Source organism: Phyllobates terribilis, unplaced genomic scaffold (genome assembly GCF_046119375.1).
Source record: "Phyllobates terribilis strain yellow unplaced genomic scaffold, ASM4611937v1 Scaffold_8__6_contigs__length_399053987, whole genome shotgun sequence".
NCBI classification, from domain to species: Eukaryota; Metazoa; Chordata; class Amphibia; order Anura; family Dendrobatidae; genus Phyllobates; species Phyllobates terribilis.
In genome coordinates, this window is record NW_027362768.1 from 327,886,658 (window position 1) to 327,908,944 (window position 22,287).

At 46.5% G+C, this 22,287-nt stretch overlaps 1 protein-coding gene across 1 annotated transcript; it reads right to left on the minus strand.

Moving 5' to 3' along the window:
• Nucleotides 1-1,137: 1,137 nt before the first annotated feature.
• DNASE1L3 (deoxyribonuclease 1L3) lies at nt 1,138-19,939 on the minus strand. The gene is made up of 8 exons (XM_073642751.1): nt 19,667-19,939; nt 17,703-17,791; nt 8,956-9,045; nt 8,685-8,797; nt 7,492-7,595; nt 2,657-2,814; nt 1,436-1,532; nt 1,138-1,348 (listed from the first exon to the last, which is right to left on the minus strand). Exons 1-8 carry the CDS (start codon nt 19,796-19,798, stop codon nt 1,265-1,267), a joined length of 867 nt encoding a protein of 288 aa, XP_073498852.1. The 5' UTR covers nt 19,799-19,939; the 3' UTR covers nt 1,138-1,264.
• Between the last annotated feature and the right edge of the window lie 2,348 nt (nt 19,940-22,287).

The window sequence follows — 22,287 nt, forward strand, 5'->3', positions numbered from 1 at the left end:
GGATTTGGAGAGTTTACACTCATGTGCACATAGTCTAAAGAGATCAGGGTCAGAAAACCTGTCCAAAAAAGTCTTTGCAGGATGGATTAGGTGGCGCTGTAGTCCGGGACATCTACCCTTTTTCCAGGAACCCACTAGATCAGTGTTTCCCAAACTCCAGTCCTCACGGCCCCCCACACGTCATGTTTTCAGGATTTCCTTAGTATTGCCCAGGTGATAGAAGTATTATTAAGGCATCAGAAACTGCCACAGGTTCTCTCACCTGTGCAATACTAAGGAGATCCTGAAAACATGATGCGTTGGGGTCCGTGAGGAGAGGGTTTGGGACACACTTCACTAGATCTTCTGGGAGAATTGGCATGTATAAGTGATAGATTTATAAGCTAATCAAAGTCACGTGGTGGTAATTACTATACAAGGGTATTCTCATAGGCTGAAAATTACAGTACTATGTATGTTAATGGGGTTTTGCAAAATATTACAGATTTTTTTTATAGATTTTAAATTGATTTTATCTATTTATATACATAGACAGTGAATAAAGCAGTGCTCACCCATGCACACTACCGCAACATTCCTACAGGGGACCTCAGTCTCATGATTATTGGAGTCCCAGCGGATGGACCCTCGGCGATCATACATTTATTCGGTGGATTCCTTTAATTGGATGCCTTACTTTAGTCAGTTCATGGATAAAATCTGTACTAAGTGAAGACAGACTTTCTCATTACTGAGATGACAGTTGGTGCTTTAAAAATTCCATGGAGGAGGGAGGAGCTAGAGGCAGACACAGACGTTTAGCTGCAAGTTCTCCTTACATGGAGAGAGGAGCTGGTGACAGACACTGACATTCTGTTGCAAGTTCTCCTTAAACGACAGTTACAGTTCTCCATAGAACTTTATAAGCACCAACTGTCATTTCCTATCTCAGTAATGGGAATATCTGTTTTCACTGATTTTACCCATGGATTAAGAATTTTGAGAATGAAAGATCAGTCCAGGGGGAGAAAGAAAAATCCACTCTAAAAAGTTATTTTTTGAAAGAATAAATTAAAAGGACAGCTACTCTTTAACCTAGTGAATTCCAGCTCAAAGTCTCATTGTGTGATCACATTCATTAGTTGTTCTTTCGCTCAATTTACTTTTATGAGAAAAAGTTTTATTTAGTTTAGTAATTATTATTAATAATTAATATTAATGACACTTATCAATAAAAGTATCAAAATAAAAACGAGATATAGAAAACGATCCCTTCGCGACACCTTCATCTTGTAACCACGGACGGCTTCTTCTTACGCATGTGGGTCAACTGGAATTCCACAGGGTAGTGGTCGCTTACTTCCAGAGCCTGTAAATATAACAGAGGATCCATTTTGCAAGCAATGACAAAAAAAATCTTTGATCAACAATGTCTGAATGATGGTGAACCACCAACCTCTGCTTCTGTCAGTCCGTAGGCCTTCATGAAATCAAACACAGTTGCCGAGCCTGGCACTACATAGTTGACTAGCCTCTTGCCAAAGAGGACGATTCTGCAATGACCAGTCAAAAATGTGGTTATAAAGCATAAGAGATTTTTTTTAATAAATATATGAAGGTGAACTGAAAAAAAGAGGCGAGTGATTGACTTTGAAGTCATCCCCTGTGCTGTTCAGCCATCTCTTTAGGGCTTACAGATATTACTAGGACATACAGATAATGTCTTAATTGTATTATTGTGCTTGTTAAAGTCTTTGCTGTCCTTTGCTGCCATCTACTGACCATGGTTATTATATGTTCTTATGTATTGCTGAAGTAATCTCCCATCATGCCCCTCTCCCTCCGTAACTCCTCCCATCTTTTTCCTCCCATCGTTTTCTTTTTGGTCAGTGCCATCTTCACAGAATCACCCATCAGAGATGGAAAGACTCTGATCACATGCACAGGAAATATTCCATACAGATTTTTAGTACAGCTACAGAAAAAAAAAAGAGTTATCCAAAAAAATGTTGCATGTTACTTATTTTATACCCATTCTTCTTGTGAAAGCCTAGGATTACTGCCATTGAATGAAAATAGGGCTAATCCTCATCCAGATTTATGGCAGAGCAACCTGCACATCTACAATGGAAATCTGAGAGTTACCCTTGGATTTCTGACACAGAGAACGGGAAGAGAGACCTTCAGTCATGGCCGACCGGAAGATTCTCTGCTAGGTTGAAGGAGTATTCTTAAATTGTCTCTTGAGCAGCTCACAGATGTGTGAGGTGGCTGAGATCTATGGAGTTAACTAATCTCCTGGAATGTAACTCCTGTGCACACTCGGCCGAACTCTTTGTAAACTAGCTGTACACTATGGAAGATAAAAGCTCTCACAGAAAGAGAAAGTCAGCAGATAAAATAGCAAGTCTATTAGCCCCTTTTATGTAATAATTAGATAAAAATCAATGGGGCCAGCTATGGTTAGCCTGTGGATGGGTGGATCTGAACATTCATCTAAATGATCAAACTAGCTAGGAAGAAGCAGCACATCCTGTTGATATTTCTGGTATGAGATGCCCTGTATACTTTACAAGCCTCTGTGAAATAATTATATATCAAAGGGATGTCATTATGTCTATTCCAACCAGTAATCCAACTGAGTGTCTGTCCGTCTGTTCCCAACATTCCGCATTACCTGTCGTAGGCACAGTTCGTGCTGCTTTTTACTGTCGTATCCACATTGTCCTCAATCAGCCAAATAAACTCTTGATTGGTCCTCAGGCGAATGTTCTTCCAATACTTCTTGGGGACATAACTACAGTCAGCGTTAAAGTCACCCATAAAGATAAAGTTCTATATAAAGAAAGAAATCAGGAAATTAAGAGTCCGGAAGCCCCACATTTTTAGACATCTGCACAGTTTACATGGCTACCAAAAGGAGAAAGCATCCCCAAAAAAGAGAAAAAACACATTAGTGTTTGTGCAATGTGGAATTGAGCAAAATTTTTGCGACTTTTGGTGCTTTCACGCCTATTTTGCAGAACTGGGGTGGAACGGGAAGGGGGAACAATACCACATCTCATCTAATTTATGATGAGCTGTGGTGTTCCTTACACTAGAAAGCTCACTCCAGTCTCTGACTGGAGTGAGATTTCTGGCGTTGCGCACAGAGGTGCACGCCACTCGTCAGACGTTCTTGATTCATTCATAGGAGTGCACTTCTTAATGAATCCGGAGCGTCTGACGCCGACACACCCTGACATAAACATCACTGGTCTTAATGAATCGGGCCATTGCTTCCCCCCATTTGTTGATGTGACTAGAATGGGCTAACAGAAGAGTAAGAATCTGAGCTAATAAGGCTATATCAATAAATTACGTGAGTGCCCCATGTAGTATAAAGGATTCATTACTCTCAGGATCCATAACTCAGCACATTATGAGGTAAAGAAACAGAAAACCTGAAATGTGTCAGCCGTTTACTTCCTCCCTGCTGAGAGCGGGAAGCAGAGCTGGAACGACTGAATGTTATGCTAAATTTGTAAGTTACACACTCTCTGGCTAATCAAGGCCTACTTCACAGAAACATAGACACAGCACCAAGAAGGCCATCTTTACACCATAATAGGAGTATGGAAGATGGACAACCAGGCACCAGAATAATGGGAGTAGAAGGCTCGTAGAGACAGTGACCGGTGACCGGGCTGCAGCTCCACTGTATCTGTAACATGGTTAACAATGTTCTGTTAGGGCACAGACAGCTGGCTATATATACAGTTAAGTCCATATATATTTGGACAGAGACAACATTTTTCTAATTTTGGTTCTAGACATTACCACAATGAATTTTAAACAAAACAATTCAGATGCAGTTGAAGTTCAGACTTTCAGCTTTCATTTGAGGGTATCCATATTAAAATTGGATGAAGGGTTTAGGAGTTTCAGCTCTGAACTTCAATTGTTTTGTTTAAAATTCATTGTGGTAATGTCTAGAACCAAAATTAGAAAAATGTTGTCTCTGTCCAAATATATATGGACCTAACTGTATATATATATATATATATATATATATATATATATATATATATATATTTATATCATTCTGAGAATGGAACATAGTGCACGGACTGGCCGGCGGCTCTCCCGACCAAGTGTGACCGCTGCATAGAAATATATGTAGCTGTCACACTCAGGTCAGGAGAGCTGCCGGCCAGTCCATGCACTGCGATCCGATCTCTGTCCGATTTATACGGCCGTCTGACTCTTCACTTAGAGAAATAAGAAGTAGATGACTAAGGGCTCTTTCACACATCATCAGTTTTTTGGTAGATGTGCCATCAATTATTTTTAGTGGTAGGTCACACAGACATTACAAGCAGTGTGCTTATCACATTCCCTTTTTAGAAAACTGATTGTCAGCAACATGCTCAGACTGGCCCACAGGGGAACAGGAGAGTCCTCCGGTAGGCCGCCCCTGTGAAGGAGTGCTGATGAGCAGTGCTATTACACTTTATTCACAATTTGCAGAGAAGGTATAATCTAATCATTCATTAAACAAGCTAGCCATACTAATATTACATAGAAGAGTAAATTTGTGTACTAGGTTCAGCTGAACAGTGGGCCACAAGAATCCATGTTATTGGTGGGCCTTTGCCAACCCAATCTGACACTGGTCTGCAAAGAAAAGAAGTGGAGTCATGTCCGACTTTGATCAGTCAAAGTACTCGTCGGTGCAAGCTAACGTCCCTGTGGAAGAAAATCGGAGAGCGCACGCATGCCATCCATGTGTTGCCAGTATTTTACAGTTTAATGGATAAGAGAAACTAAGATTTTTTCTTCACGCAAAAAAACACTACATGCAACAAGGATTGTAAAATTTGGCACATGGACCAAAAAATGAGTCCAGCACACTGAAAAAAATACTAAATACACTGCTCAAAAAATAAAGGGAACACTTAAACCACAGAATATAACTCCAAGTAAATCAAACTGCTGTGAAATCAAACTGTCCACTTAGGAAGCAACACTGATTGACAATCAATTTCACATGCTGTTGTGCAAATGGAATAGACAATAGATGGAAATTATTGGCAATTATCAAGACACCCTCAATAAAGGAGTGGTTCCGCTGGTGGGGACCACAGACCACATCTCAGTACCAATGCTTTCTGGCTGATGTCTTGGTCACTTTTGAATGTTGGTTGTGCTTTCACACTCGTGGTAGCATGACACGGACTCTACAACCCACAGAAGTTGCTCAGGTAGTGCAGCTCATCCAGGATGGCACATCAATGCGAGCTGTGGCAAGAAGGTTTGCTGTGTCTGTCAGTGCAGTGTCCAGAGGCTGGAGGCACTACCAGGAGACAGGCCAGTACACCAGGAGACGTGGAGGGGGCCATAGGAGGGCAACAACCCAGCAGCAGGACTGCTACCTCCGCCTTTGTGCAAGGAGGAACAGGAGGAGCACTGCCAGAGCCCTGCAAAATTACCTCCAGCAGGCCACAAATGTGAATGTGTCTGCACAAACGGTTAGAAACTGACTCCATGAGGGTGGTATGAGGGCCCGACGTACACAGATGAGGTTTGTGCTCACAGCCCAACACCATGCAGGACGCTTGGCATTTTCCACAGAACACCAGGATTGGCAAAGTCACCACTGGTGCCCTGTGCTCTTCACAGATGAAAGCAGGTTCACACTGAGCACATGTGACAGAGTCTGGAGACGCCGTGGAGAGCGATCTGCTGCCTGCAACATCCTTCAGCATGACCGGTTTGGCAATGGGTCAGTAGTGGTCTGGGGTGGCATTTCTTTGGAGGGCCTCACAGCCCTCCATGTGCTTGCCAGAGGTAGCCTGACTGCCATTAGGTACCCAGATGAGATCCTCAGACCCCTTGTGAGACCATATGCTGGTGCGGTTGGCCCTGGGTTCCTCCTAATGCAGGACAATGCCAGACCTCATGTGGCTGGAGTGTGTCAGCAGTTCCTGCAAGATAAAGGCATTGAAGCTATGGACTGGCCCGCCCGTTCCCCAGACCTGAATCCGATTGAGCACATCTGGGACATCATGTCTCGCTCCATCCACCAACATCACGTTGCACCACAGACTGTCCAGGAGTTGGCGGATGCTTTAGTCCAGGTCTGGGAGGAGATCCCACAGAAGACCATCCACAACCTCATCAGGAGCATGCCCAGGCGTTGTAGGGAAGTCATACAGGCACGTGGAGGCCACACACAATACTCAGCCTCATTTTGACTTGTTTTAAGGACATTACATCAAAGTTGGATCAGCCTGTAGTGTGTTTTTCCACTTTAATTTTGGGGGTGACTCCAAATCCAGGCCTCCATTGGTTAATAAATGTGATTTCCATTGATGATTTTTGTGTGATTTTGTTGTCAGCACATTCAACTTTGTACAGAACAAAGTATTCAATGAGAATATTTCATTCATTCAGATCTAGGATGTGTTATTTGAGTGTTCCCTAGATTTTTTTGAGCAGTGTATTTTTCAAGTACAAGAAAAATAACCTGACATGTAAAACTGTTTTAAAGCGAAGACAGATGAGCTTAGAAGGGAAATAATCTACCAGAGATGTACAGTGCATTAGGCTTCATTCACATGGCCATATTATGATCCATAATGTGGAGTCCACAGGGTGCAATAGGAACCTCCGACTTTATATGGTCAATAGAGATTTATAAACAGAAATTTGTATTCTCCAACTAACGTTCATGTTTTATAATTTTTCAGCCTAATTAAAGAAGTTGTCCACTACTTTTTTATTGACGCCCCATCCTTAGGATAAGGCATCAATGTCTGATCGGTTGGGGTCCCACACCCGGGAAGCCCAGAGATCAGCTGTTCTCAGTGTCAGCTGCTGGAACTGCTCGGTTATGGAGCTGCTCCATCTTCTGATAGTGGCCGCGGCAGGGTACTGCACATCCGCCTCCTATTAATTTGAATAGGATGCAGACGTGTAGTACCCGGCCACTATCAGAAGATGGAGCAGCTCCACAATCGAGCAGTTCCGGCTGGCGGCCACCGACACCTATAACAGCTGATCGGCAGGGGTGCCGGGTGTTGGACATTGATGACCAATCCTAAGGATAGGTCAGCAATGAAAAAGTAGTGGACAACCTCTTTAAATCAAACATGCAAGTAGAGGTGTTTTCACCTCTACTTTCGGTAGCTTGACAAATACTTATGGTGTGTAGTGGACACACTGATGGGATTTGGCTCTGCTAGGCGGTTCGAGCACTCATCACGTGACCACGAGTATGCAATTTGCATGTTCTGTCTAGCTTCTCATCTCCTTCTCTCAATGACCTATGCGAATCACATACGTGTGGTCATGTCATGACCTCCCCTAACCAGCTAACAGAGCCAAATCCTAACAGTGTGCACATTACACAATGATCATATTCAACAAGCTTAGGGGTGGAAGACCCCTTAAATGTGACTTGCAGAGACAATTATACTGGTTATTATCATTATAACATTGTGTAATGACAGGATATTGTCCCAGACAAACCTCAGCGTTCCATTTCTGCCTGACATCAAGATATACATCATAAAGTTCATCAATTTCACGGACGGCAGCCTCGGGTGTTGTATGCTGAGGGATGATCACAAATTCTTTGGGGAGAAATATGGAATAAATGAATCACATTAAAGTTTTATATATGCATCTGACGTACAAGGTGACTCGCATGTCCATAGTTTATTGCACCAGGAGCGGACAGACAGAAGAGGACCCCTGCGCAAAAACATTCTATGGGCACTTTGCAGTTAAAAATGTGTCTGTGACAGATGCTACTTTAGAGGTGAAAGTGGGCCTTTTATTTTCCCCTGGATTTCATGCCCCCATCATTGGGCATCCAGTGTGCACACTTCACGTCCAGCTCTTGACACATAGTGCGCATGCACCGGATTGGGCTTACTGACAAGGTACTAAATTTACTAAATCAGGGCACAGTCAGCCTTATAAATCAGATCGACATCGAACTGCAATTCTCGGACTGGCCAGCGGCTCTACCAACTCAAGCATGACAGCTTTATGTATTTCTATGCAACTGTTATCCTCTGGTCGGGAGAGCCGCCGGCCAGTCCGAGCATTGTGATCTGATCTCTGTCCATGTCATGTCCCATGATTTGGGAACCATACAGACAATGTTGTATTGTCATTGTGTTATGTTGCTACGCAATAAGGTTTGCCTCTGTTTGGAAGTTTGTCCTTCCTATCTCTCCCTTTAGCTCTGAAGTCAGCAACCCCTCCCTTCTTCCTCATTCTTCTTCCTCATTCACTGTCTGTCAGCCATCTTAGAAGCCCATGTGTTTTCAGCGCTGGTTCATTAAGGTCTTTACCTACTGTAATTGTGCATATCTACAAGAATTCAGCTGGAAAATGAACCTTCTTCTGGAATCTTCATATGTGCCTCCTGCAGTCGAGTTCAAGCTATCTGATGATATATCTTCTCGTGAGTAATGGTTCAAGGAGACCAACGGTGTCTCAAGCGCCCTACACGCTGAGCTTAGTTATGGAGTCAGAATAGTCCAATTTATATGGCCATCTGACTTGCGCCCTCATAGTAGGATGGACCACACCTTAAAATATGTCGGCAAGTGCCTTTGGACATCAAAAATACAGAAGAGATACAAGAATAATACTGATACTTCCATGAAGAGTTCACTCTTCATACCTGTTATAATGATGACGGATCTTACCGTTTTTATAAGTTTTGAACCAGACAACAAAAGGTTCTCTAGAAAAGGCATCGATATCTCCAACCTGATGGTCATGATACTGGTAAACGTCTTTCACTAAGACCTGATGCTTCCTGCAATGTACATAATATTTTGGGAAATTTTATCAAAGATGGAATATTAGTTTCAGCAGATGCCGCTTTTTGTGACTTACTGAAGTCATGTCTACTAGTCACAAAGTTTTGAATTAGCATTGACAAGATGGCGGCCATAGTGTCCATAACCCACTTACCTATAAATAAAGGCATACTGCTCTTTGTAGGTCTTGCGTCCGAGTCGCTGGCTAATAATTAAGCGAAATTCATCTTCCATATCTGGCTGGCTGCAAGGAAATAGAAAAATTTGTACTTTCCTGAGATCAAGTCTATGACAAAGTCTCCGTTCTCCCTATGAGGCCTTGGCTTGAGCTTGAGCTCTTGGGTGATAATTGTTATGTCGCCAGTATAATGCCTATATGGCTTACCACCCAGCGTACTACTCGAGTCTGCCAGACAGTCCTTGTTCTGCACTGATGAGCGGCAAGTACCCCAAAACAGCTGTCTGTAGATGAATGCCTGAATTGTCTAGTATCTCGATTTCCTGGCTTACTAAATGGTTGGATATTGACATAAAGGGTAGCAGCAATCTCCGACCGTGGCAATAGTGAGATCATTTTCAGTCCTTCCAGGAGAGAGCCCATTTTTATTTTATTCCCATGGGACAATGCCACTAAGCCTCCATATTGAGCTGGGCAGCTTTAAGGGATTGTCCTGGACTATCAGCCTTGTCCTAGTTAACACTTTCTCCTGAGCTACTGAGAAGATTCCTGTAATGATGTTAGCAGGTCATTTTGTAGCCGGGCTGAAGTGGAAACGTGGTGTTTGTGATTAAGTTAATTTTCATGGCAAGGAATAACTTTGCACTTTTTTGCAATTCATCTGATCACTCTTCATAACAATCAACAGTTAATACAAATTGCCGCTATAACAAAAAACTAAAGCAGCAAACTGCGAAAATCAAAATTTGTGTCAATCTCAAAACTTACGGCCACGACTGCACATTTTATAGAGAAAAATCATTAGAAAGAAATTGTTAGGTCTGAGTAGGTGTGATTGACAGTCCTGTAGGGGTAAGACTGACGGAGCTATAGGAACATGATTCACATATCTGTATCAGTACTGCACAAGAAGAACCTGAAGCAAGATTTAACATTTTTTAACAAAATATTCAGTGTACAGCATGTGGATGCCTCTGAGTCTTAACTGGATTTTCAGCACATATTTAGAGCTAAGGATTTTATGCATGTATGTATGTATGTATTGCTTTTACACTGCCAATTCTGTAGCTACAAGGAAACGCTGAGCTCTATTTTTGCACATCTAATGTCTCTAAAAGCAATATGTATGCTATATATGGGATTGGGTTAGGGTTAGGGCTAGGTTAGAGTTAGGGCTAGATTAGAGTTAGGTTATGTCTAGGTTAGGTTAGGGCTAGGTTAGGTTATGGCTAGGTTAGGTTAGGTTATGGCTAGGTTAGGTTAGGGCTAGGTTAGGGCTAGGGCTAGGTTAGGTTAGGGCTAGATTAGGGTTAGGGCTAGGTTAGGGCTAAGTTAGGGTTAATGCTAGGTTAGGGTTAGGGCTAAGTTATGGCTAGGTTAGAGCTAGGTTAGGGCTAGGTTAGGTTACGGATAGGTTAAGTTAAGTTATGGCTAGGTTAGGTTAGGTTATGGCTAGGTTAGGGTTAGGGCTAGGTTAGGGCTAAGTTAGGGTTAGAGCTAGGTTAGGGTTAGGGCTAATGTAGCACCCCGAGGACTCGGCTGCTACAGGGGTATTGCACCTCAAACCAGAGGTGTGGTATTCCACTCCCGGGTAAGGATGGAGTGTGGGACTGGGCTCAGATAGCTGCATGCACTACACTCACCCCATTTCCGGGGGACAGAACAACGGTACTCCCACCAAATAGTTGTGCAGGTACGACAGCGTCTGTCCCTGGGTGGAGTGGGGAGGGGGGAGGAACATCCCAGTAGTGTAGGGGCAGATAGGGGAGGGGCTCTGGGCATAGAGGTAGGAGCCCATTGGGTGCTAGTCACCTGGGCTCACACATAGAGGGAGTATATATGGTGGGCACCATCTAGAGACAGGGTGAGTTCTGAGGGAGAGTTCAGCCAGGAGGGCTGACGGGGAGCTGTGGCTCCGTCTGGGCCCAGCTCCAGAGCCAGGCCTGAAGCAGAGAGAGGAAGAAAAGGGAACACAAGGAAAGGCCCAGAGACGCAAGCAGAGGGAACCCTGAGATCCCACGAGTGAACCAAAACGGGTGAAGGATTGGCAGAAAAGGGTACCGGAGCCCAAACTGGCAGAGGCAAAATATCCTTAGCCAGGAACCGGAGGTCGTGGTCAAGCTTTGGCACGACCCTCACCACATCCACCAGGAAGGCATACCACGAATAGGGTCAGGAAAGCCAGGAAAGGTTTTGCCACCAAGAGGCCCGAGGGAGCCGGACAAAGGTGGGTCCCTGGTGGGGACGGCCAGTAGGAAGAAAGAGAGAGGGGAGCTCAGGACCACGCTCTGGAACTGCCCGGGAGTTGACCGAGTCCCGCACCTGGTGGACGCAGCACGGCCCGGGTGGTCACCCTTGGCCGAAGTGACCGGAGCAACACCTGTGAGTAAAAACCCTGAAACTGCATCACACGTCTCTGAGCTTCCTTGCCGCACCATCACTACCACCATCATTTACGTCTGCTGCCCTGAGGCCATACCCCTCCCGTTGGGGGTTATACCATCTACGCTGCACAACCATATCACCGGCCTCAGCGGACTGTCCTGCAGCGGCAGCTCCATAGCTGCATTCAACGGGTGGCGTAGTCGTCCAACATCTACCGTTCAAAACACTGCCGTCCAGCTTGACTCCCTGGGCACGGACCGGGTCACCGCCACGAGACTACTACTCCCATCGGATCCGGCTCCGGGTAAGCCCCCTTGCGCGCGATGCCGCGCGACGAAGGCCCAGGGGCGCGTCAGCTTTGGCGTAGTCGGCAGGATTTCGTGCCCGCAACTACCGGGTACTGCGTGCCTGAAGAAAAGTTTATATGTACCGTCAGAAGAAGTCTCCCGCCAATTCCAGAGGGTCCCCGCCATCGGACGCCATCTCGGGTCGTTTCCCGCCGTTTGCCCGCCATCTGCAGCCTTTTCCCGCCATCCACGGAGTTTCCCGCCATTAGGAGACGATTCCCGCCATCTGAGACGATTTCCCGCCCTGGCAGAGCGGACGCCATTATGGGCGTGCCAGAGGGTGGCAAGAGACCACCTCCCATCGTGGGCCTGGTCCCAGAAGAGCGCCAAAAGCGGAGACCGCCCCCACCAGCAGAGACTGCAATGATAGAGATGTCCATCAGAGCGAGGGGTCTGCCCCTGGAACTGACAATCACCAAGTGGCCCCGGGACCACCCTCAGTATGGGCGGATCAAGAACAAAAGAGAGAAGATGGGTGGGGCCTGGAGGAGTCTGGAAAGATCGCACCCGGAGATGGAGGGAGAGTCAGGCAGCACCGACCCTCTGGTCAGGAGCCTGTTGCAGGCCGCCACCCCAGAAGGCCTGGTGGAGATCCTGGCACAGCTCCCCAAAGATCGGGAGCATGCACAGACCGCACTGGAGGGCTTGGCTCGGAAGATGGCCCGAGTGCAGCAAGAAGTGCTGGCCGAGTGGAGCAGAGAAATGGCCCTGCAGGCTGGAACCCGCCAGCAAAGGACGCCACCCGGGACGAGGAGCCTGTCTGCCTCTGAGGATGGTGCAGGAGGGACGAAGGCCGGAGACGACGCCGTGGAAGGAGCTGAAGAGATGGAAGCAGGTAAAGGGGACGTCACCACCTCAGGCCTAGTAGCCGTGAGCCTGCCCCAGCTCCCCGTCGCAGAGCCCAAAATCCCCCTTACCGTGCCCGATGCTGCACCGCCACCGCTCCAAACTAGGCCTCAAGCGGCAGGAGCCGCGGCCACGCCCCCTGTGACGTCACGCGCCTCAACCCTGAGCGCGGCCAAGCAGGAAACGCCACCGGCCTGGTTGCAAGGCCGAGTACCCCCGGGCGCCGCCGTTTCCACAGTGCCCTTCACCTTCAGAGTGCCACCGGCCTGGTCGCAAGGCCTGGTGAATCCGGGCGCCGATGCCCCCACCGCGCCCTCGACCTCCACAGTGCTGCCCCTGGGTGAAGATCTGTTTGCGCAGCATACTTGCCCGGATGGGCAGTCCTTTGTGTGGCCACCGGAGTACGTCAATCCCCGACTCCGGAAGGAATGGCCCCTGTGTGAGCCCCTGACCCCGGCTCCGGCGCCCGCCAAGATCACCCCACTCCCGTTGGAGGAGGCTCAGTTCGCATGGGACCCCACCGGTGAAAACCTCATGGGGTTCACCCAAGAGACCCGGGCGGCCGCAGCCCAGCGTGTGGAGTGCTGCCGACAACAACTAGAGGTCTTCAACAAAGAACGGCAAGAGAGGCGGGTCCGCGAGGAGCGGCTGCAGGTACAGAGCGCGGAGCAGAAACGCCGGACCCGGCGATACCCCCGTGCAGCCCACGGTCCCCGCGCCACCGGGACCGTAATCAAGTTCCAACTGGAGCACGGTTGGGGCTTTATCCGGGATCACAGAACCCCCGGCGATGTCTTTGTCACCCGCAGGGATGTCGAGTCTCACCTGCCGGAGGGACACCGAGGACGTGACCTTTACCTGGGTGATGAGGTCACCTTCACCCGGCATCAGTGTGCCAAAGGACCGTACGCCCTTCACGTGTACCGATTGATGGAGGAAGAGCTGCGGTATGAGGAGGAACAAGAGGACCCGGACGTGTTTGAAGATTACCCTCCGGAAGGAAAAGGAGGGCATAGTTATCACTGAACGGTAAAGTTACCCGTCGGGGTACAAGAACTGTTGCCAATTTAAGTGGTCCCCGTTGGGACTAGTGTGAATTGTTTCCCGTGTGTCCCTATCCCTAACCAGGCTGAGGACTGTGAGCAGCCATTCCTAATCCCCACTGGCCGAGGACTGAGAGCGGCCATATCCTGTAAATAGTTGCGCTTCCTAAGGCGCCCCCTACCGGTTTTATAAGGAACTGTTTTTCTACTAGTGACTGTTGCACTTTACCTGGTCACAAGTTGCACCGCGGCCAGAAGATCAAGGGCGTTTTATATGAAAAAGTTTTATATCAAAAGTTTATGCTGCTAAAATTATAATATGAAAAGTTACCTGTAAAGATGAAGGAGAAAAGTACCTCCCATAAAGGGATGAGTTCTTAGTTAATGTTTTATATGTGAGTGTACACTTTAAAATTTTGTATGTTTTGTTTTGCTCTTTTCCAGCCCGAGGACGTGCTGTGGTTTACCAGGGGGGAATGTAGCACCCCGAGGACTCGGCTGCTACAGGGGTATTGCACCTCAAACCAGAGGTGTGGTATTCCACTCCCGGGTAAGGATGGAGTGTGGGACTGGGCTCAGATAGCTGCATGCACTACACTCACCCCATTTCCGGGGGACAGAACAACGGTACTCCCACCAAATAGTTGTGCAGGTACGACAGCGTCTGTCCCTGGCTGGAGTGGGGAGGGGGGAGGAACATCCCAGTAGTGTAGGGGCAGATAGGGGAGGGGCTCTGGGCATAGAGGTAGGAGCCCATTGGGTGCTAGTCATCTGGTCTCACACATAGAGGGAGTATATATGGTGGGCACCATCTAGAGACAGGGTGAGTTCTGAGGGAGAGTTCAGCCAGGAGGGCTGACGGGGAGCTGTGGCTCCGTCTGGGCCCAGCTCCAGAGCCAGGCCTGAAGCAGAGAGAGGAAGAAAAGGGAACACAAGGAAAGGCCCAGAGACGCAAGCAGAGGGAACCCTGAGATCCCACGAGTGAACCAAAACGGGTGAAGGGTTGGCAGAAAAGGGTACCGGAGCCCAAACTGGCAGAGGCAAAATATCCTTAGCCAGGAACCGGAGGTCGTGGTCAAGCTTTGGCACGACCCTCACCACATCCACCAGGAAGGCATACCACGAATAGGGTCAGGAAAGCCAGGAAAGGTTTTGCCACCAAGAGGCCCGAGGGAGCCGGACAAAGGTGGGTCCCTGGTGGGGACGGCCAGTAGGAAGAAAGAGAGAGGGGAGCTCAGGACCACGCTCTGGAACTGCCCGGGAGTTGACCGAGTCCCGCACCTGGTGGACGCAGCACGGCCCGGGTGGTCACCCTTGGCCGAAGTGACCGGAGCAACACCTGTGAGTAAAAACCCTGAAACTGCATCACACGTCTCTGAGCTTCCTTGCCGCACCATCACTACCACCATCATTTAGGTCTGCTGCCCTGAGGCCATACCCCTCCCGTTGGGGGTTATACCATCTACGCTGCACAACCATATCACCGGCCTCAGCGGACTGTCCTGCAGCGGCAGCTCCATAGCTGCATTCAACGGGTGGCGTAGTCGTCCAACATCTACCGTTCAAAACACTGCCGTCCAGCTTGACTCCCTGGGCACGGACCGGGTCACCGCCACGAGACTACTACTCCCATCGGATCCGGCTCCGGGTAAGCCCCCGTGCGCGCGATGCCGCGCGACGAAGGCCCAGGGGCGCGTCACTAAGTTAGGGTTAGAGCTAGGTTAGGGTTAGGGCTAAGTTACAGCTAGGTTAGGTTAGGGTTTCGGGCTAGGTTAGGGTTAGGGCTAAGTTAGGGCTAGGTTAGGGTTAGGGCTAAGTTATGGCTAGGTTAGGTTAGGGTTTCGGGCTAGGTTAGGGTTAGTTTAGGGTTAGGGCTAGGTTAGGGTAAAGTTAGGGCTAGGGTAAGATCTATACCTTATCATTTATACTGCATAGCAATTCTGCTCACAACAGAGATATTTTAGAGTTAGAGTTTGGATGTGCAGGTGTATTTTAGGGTACTCTCATATTGGCATTCAGTGTTACGCTTTTCTTTTCCATTATCGGAACAGAAAACTGGAACTTCCGCAAAAAAAACAAAAAATGCATCCATGCTATTAAAAGGATCCCAGGGGTTGATGTCTTTTGCAGCAAACACAAACAGCAGTGAAACAGGATCCTGTGTGTTAGCGCTTCCTCACACATCTTCCTCTGTGACCACTTGCAGTTAGATAACAATACACACATACAATTCGGAAAACCACAGACAGAATGAGTCACTATGGTGTGCAAAAATAAATTTTAGTTTACTGGAAAAAATGATTAACATTATATATATTTGGTAGCAGGTACATGACTTAGCAGAGGTTCAGACATTGCGTTTGCATCAGTTACATGATACAACTGTTTTGGACCTTCCATTTCAGATGAGTAAATTGTTTTGCAGGACCCTGGTCCAACAGCCAGGTTGGAATTCCCTGGTCGCCGGACGGGAGTCTGTGAACCAACTCCTACCAGCCATTAAACACCAGCGCCCCTCTTTGATTAGTATGCACCTCGCCACGTCATCGTTGACCTCAAACCTTGGACAGCTAATCGGAAGAGGGGCTGGGAGACTGGGAGTTAGGAGGCGGTACACAGGTCTCTTGAATGGCCGCTTGACCAGGGACCTGCGAATCCATTCGCTCATCTCTACTCTCAAAACTTCAAGGATTTCTTTATTCTGCCTACTGTTCTTGTCCGTAAAATAGATGAGAATAGTGCACACTGCGTACTTGGCCACACAGACCTGAGGTCCGCGTAGAAAACTGGTCAAGTGCAGACCATTGGTCCTTGTGCTGTCAATGTGCAGTCTGTTTTGCACATGGATTGAACCAAGCCTAAATGTTTTTGCGATGGGAAGTGGCCAACAAATCATCATCAATCATCTTAAAGGGGTACTATCATCCTAGATATTTATGGAATATTCACAAGATATGATCTAATTGTTAGGAAGTTCCATATTTACTGGCTCAAAACAGGCCTTTTCCAACGGCAAAATCTGCAATTCAAGCCCCCTTTGAATCAGCAAACAGATATTATGCATCATCATACATTTACATCATATGCTATGGATATGGTATAAATGCTCTAGATGGAAAACATAAGTGGGGTCAGCTCGTTTTAAAGAGGACCCTTTACTGGATTTTTTAATTTAACCTGATTATCTCCTCCAATTTCTGTTGCTGCACTGATTCTGGAACAGTTTTTTCTTGTTTTTTTCTGAGTCCTTCCTTTCTGAAGCTATGTGGCCCCGGTAATAATAATGCAACTTTTCCCTTCAGCCAACTGGGCGTATATACAACAGAGCTTCTTTGTGGGCGTTTGCTTCTTCTCCTCTATGACAGAAGTTCTGTGATATACGTCCAATTGGTTGATGGAAAATTTGCACCTTTATTACCAAAGGGTATAACTTTAGAAAGGAGGGGCACAGAAAAAAAACCTGTTCCAGAATGAGTAAAACAGTGGCAATTGGAGGAGGTACCCCATTTAAAAAAAAATCCAGTGAAAGGTCCACTTTAAGGTTTGGTGGGGTCCTTTAAAGGTCTTTTCTGAAAAAATCTCTTCAATTTAGGCCACAGCCCCAGCCAAAATTAGAAATATAAGACTATTTGACTATATGTTGACAATCCCTCCTCCAAGGGGATAATAAATGAGAGAACCAATACCCTACTCTGCACTGATGAGGGACAAGAGTCAGCGGTCTATGGATGGATGTCTATTCCTTTTGAAGAAGACTATGGTTTGGTGAAATATCCCAAGTTAGATGGTGGGAATACTCGTTCAAGGATCGGACATTGACCTATAGTGTAACTTCCACTACTAAGTGGCATTAGATGGATCACTTTTATTCTACTTGGTAAGAAAAGTCAAGTTTCAATAAAGTATTTTGGTTAAAATAAAAGGAATTCACTGGTGATCTCTTGGTTTCCCCTATGTCAGTACTGACAATGTTTTTAAGCAGCTGTCCAGCGCCACAACTTGCACCACTCCATATTGAGCTTCTTTCGGGTTTTGCTGGAGTGTGAATAACCCAAAATCTGTGGACTCAACACCTCCACAAATAAAGTTGACGACACCTTACCTGTTTAGTTTTGCCATTAGTGAGTTAATCACTTTGTCCGTGCTGTCTTTGATCTCCATCAATAGCATTATGTCACAGCGAGATACAACCTAATGATAAGAAACATCAGAATAAGCATTAATTAATCTTGCAATTTTCATACTGGCCACTGAGGATATTTTAGATACCTACTTCCTGTCCTTTTAAGAAGAGTTTTCAGCAGGCACATTATCATCAGAGGCAGGAATACAAGGACACACCTTTTTAGCTGGCGGATAATGGATAGGTGGCAACTAGTGATGAGCGAGTGTGCTCGTTTAACCCTTTCACCGAGCACGCTCAGGTGTTTACTGAGTATCTTCGGCGTGCTCGTATTTTATGTTCGAGTCCCTGCATCTGCGTTATTTACGGCTGTTAGACAGCCTCAACACATGCAGGGATTGCTTATTTGTTAGGGAACCTCACATGAGTTCAGGCTGTCTTACCAGCCATAAATCATTCAGACGCTGGGACTCGAACATAATATACGAGCACGCGCAAGATACTCGTTAAGCACCCGGGCATGCTTGGTGAAAGAGTTAAACGAACATGCTTGCTCATCACTAGTGGCAAACTTCTTTTTGAAGTCACACACCCCTCTATGCCCATTACCCCCAATCCTCAGCTCAAGGAATAAAGATTCCTCCCAAAATAACAGTTTTCCAAAAGGCAAATTTGTCAGGGCTAGGGAAATTTGCTGACTTTTCTGGAAGTCTAGGAGGTCTCCCCTTATTCTGGGAGCCTCATACATTTCAGGAGAGCTGGCAAGTATGATATGTGAGCTATCTATATAAGCAACAAAGGAGCCACTGTGTCCCGTCAGACATTAGGGCACTGGTGCACCGTTGCTCTCCCTATAGTCGCGCCCCTGCATCTCTGTAGAGAAAAGAGATTTAGTGGAAAATCCGGATTATCCAGATTGCTGACAATATTCCAAACCTGAGCAGATGAAAGTACAAATACACAGACTAGGATTCCGACTAACAGAACGTGGCAAGAGACTTACGCTCTATCTCCAATATGCTGTCTAAACTTCACCACCTCGATAAATCACTCACTTCTCATTTATATACATTACATTTGCGAGTGTCTTTTCTTCCTTAAAAAGCTCACAATTAACCCGTGTTACCACCAATGCCCATCCCCGGCCATGATACATCCTCCCTTACTGATACTACACTGCACAAGTACATGACTATGCAAAGTAGGAATATGGGAAAAATAAATTACGGCATTTATAATTGCCTAAAAATTATACAATTAGAAAATATTATTCTTTGCCCAGATTTGAGCAAAAATATCTGCGGCACAAGCAGAAAGTCTGCAAAGGGCAAATATATTAGAGGTCATAACATTGCCCATCATTAAGGCAGGTGCAAACGAGTGTATCTTCAGTCCGAATGCGATCCGACAAAACATCGGATCGCGCTCAGACCAATGTTATGCTATGGGGCCGTGCACAAGTCCGTTTGGATGCAGAAACGTTATATGTGAACATGCCTTAATAATGCAAGGATATATTCCGACTATGTAAATTTCATGATGGTTCGTTATTAGTGATGAGCGAGTATGTTTTGTTAACCCTGTCGCCGAGTATACTCGGGCGAGCACCGAGTATTTACAGCTGCTTGGTGATATGCTTGAATCACTCCCGTGTGCATGATTTGCGACTGTTTGACAGCTTTAATACATGTGAGGAATGTCTGCTTCTTACACATTCCTCACATCTATTAAAGCTGTCAAACAGTCGCAAATCATGCACACAGGAGTGATTCAAACATATCACTGAGCAGTTGTAAATACTCTGTGCTTGTCCGAGCATACTCGGCGAAAGGGTTAAAAGAACATACTCGCTCATCACTATTCATTATACAATAGCCCTACTCTGCAATACCCATAGTACGGTGATACAATATCGAAACAGTGCCAAGATCAGGAGGACTCACCTTCACAATGACATTCATCACTTCTGGCTTGGCACTTTTTGCCTCTCCGAAAGACTGGATGTTAAAAGAACAAATTCGAAAGGCGGCAGCATCGATGAAGCAGAGGGTGAACAGCAGAGCAACAAACATCATGGTTCAGGATCAGACAAGTTGTGTATACAGCTCCCCGTCCCTACTAAACTGTGGTGTCAACAGGAACTACAAGTTCCTCAACTTTCACTCATTTTAAAAGTAACTTGTTTTGTTTGGCAGTTCCCCCTGTCCCCATCAGTGAGCTAAGATCTCATATATGTCCGGAGAGATTTATTAACTGATGAGTCTGGAATATATCTCCTAAATATGGAGAAAGTTATTAAAATTCATTGGCTTCAGTGTAATGCAGGAAATGGACATTGAGCCGTGTGTCTCCATGAAGGAAAGAGCAATGTGTGGAAAATGGGGGAGATTTAATAAGAAAAATTAGCCGCAATTCATTAACAACTTGCACAAAAAAATGTAGTATGTTTATTACGTGTTGTAAAAGTTTTTTAATAGCGTCTCACTAGAGGCTAAAAAGTGTAAAAATAAAGTAGTAAGGATAAGTCATATTTGCCAAAGCTCCGGGAACATCTGTGAGGATCCCGGAGTAAGGAAAGACCTCCTGGACACTTGAAAGAGTCAGCAAATTAACCTGCCCCCTGTCTGAAAACTTCCAGAAATAAGTTATAGAGGGAGGTTTCCTCATTCATGGAGGTGGTGAACATGGTGGAACACAGCAGAACCACCATCAAATACTTATTTTCCCCACTGTATATGTCCCCCACCCTGATTATATATATAATGCCTGCCGCTGTTCTTTAATGTATAGAAAAAAAATAAAACATTATACTCACCAGGGGCTAACATAGAAGTCATGGGGCCCCATAGCAGAAGTATAATGCACTCCCAATAGTCCTCCATATAGTATAATGCACCCCCATAGTCCTCCATGTAGTATAATGTACAGTCCATAGTCATATATGTAGTATAATGCACTCCTCATAGTCATATATGTAATATAATGCACAGCCCATAGTCATCCATGTAGTATAATGCACAGCTCATAGTCCTCCATATAATATATTGGACCTCCGATAGTCATACATGTAATATAATGCACATCCCATAGTCCTCCATATAATATAATGCACAGCCCATAGTCCTCCATGTAGTATAATGCACAGCCCATAGTCATATATGTAATATAATGCACAGCCCATAGTCATCCATGTAGTATAATGTGTGACGCCCTCCCTGAGCAGATGGGGGATACTCGGAGCCGGGCCTTGCAGATGTTGTGGGGATGAAGTCGTGGCCTTGACCCGTTCCGTGCCCAGGGCTGTCACAGTAAAAATGGGCTTTTTGGATGAGTGGTTAATGTTCGACTACGCCACCTGTGGTTTCTGGTGAAGGCCACCAGCGCTGCGACAGTCCTCTGAGGCTCATGTTCTGGCAGCTTGGTTGGTACTACTCCCCACAGGCGGAGTAGGCCTCAGGGCAGTGTTTGATGAACTGTGTGGAGGTATGGTGGGTGCAGTGCCGCGCAGGAACAAACAAGCGGAGGCGGTAAATGAAGTCATCCAGGCCTTTACTCACTTTAGATGCACTTTCAGCCGCAAAGCTTCTCTCTGCTACAAACGGCATACTGCGGCCACCAGGAAGGGGGCTCAGCACTTCCCAGGTAGATCAGGAGCACCTGTCAAGACCCCATTGGTGTGTTCCTCTCCTTCTTATCTCCTCCCGCTTGTGTTCCTCCCTGGGATCCAGTAAGCCGCTGGGCTGTTCCAACAGTGACGTGAAGTACACAGTCAGATATCGGGGGCCAGTCACCCCTCTTGCGGCAGGAGTCCCTCTGGCAAGGCCAGAGTGAAGAATACAGGTGGCGACTCCGCTCCGTCCGTATCCCCCTGGGATCCTTTCGCCTGTGGAGCCTATCTCCTCTGCTCCCCTCCAAGGCCTTCTTAGAACGGGACCCTGACCGGGCAGAGACTCTTGTTAACTCTGACCCGCTCCTCATCTCAAGGCCAGAGAACGAGGACCGTGAATCTTCAGCCAGCTACAGATTCTTGCTGGACCCTGACAGAGGACCACAATCAAATGACCCTGAACTTAAGATGGCCATGTATTATATATGATTCTATAAGTGCTTCCTGTAAGTGTTTCCTCCATCCTTACCCACTACTTGGTTCCCCCTGTCCTTGGTTCCCCCCATCTCCTCTATCCCGGACCGGGGCAGCACCCTGGTGCTATCTGGCCCCCTACAGGATGGGAGAGGTGTAGTGTTGAGTGTGAAGTGGGGTCCTGTGTGATGCTCCATCCTTACCTGGAAGAGGAGATACCACACCTCATCTGAGGTGCAGTACCCCTGTGGCGACTGAACCCTTCAGGGGCGCCACATTCCTCCCTGGTGAAACACAGCACGTCTGCGGGCTGCAATAGAGCAAAAGATTGGTACATCTCAGACATTCAAAAGAAAATTTTTAAATGCTTTGTAAACAATAAACAATCTTCCCTTTATGGGAGGCTCAAATACTTTAACGTTACAGGATATATGGTATAAATATATGAAACATTAAAGAGACATTATGCATGTAGAAAAATAC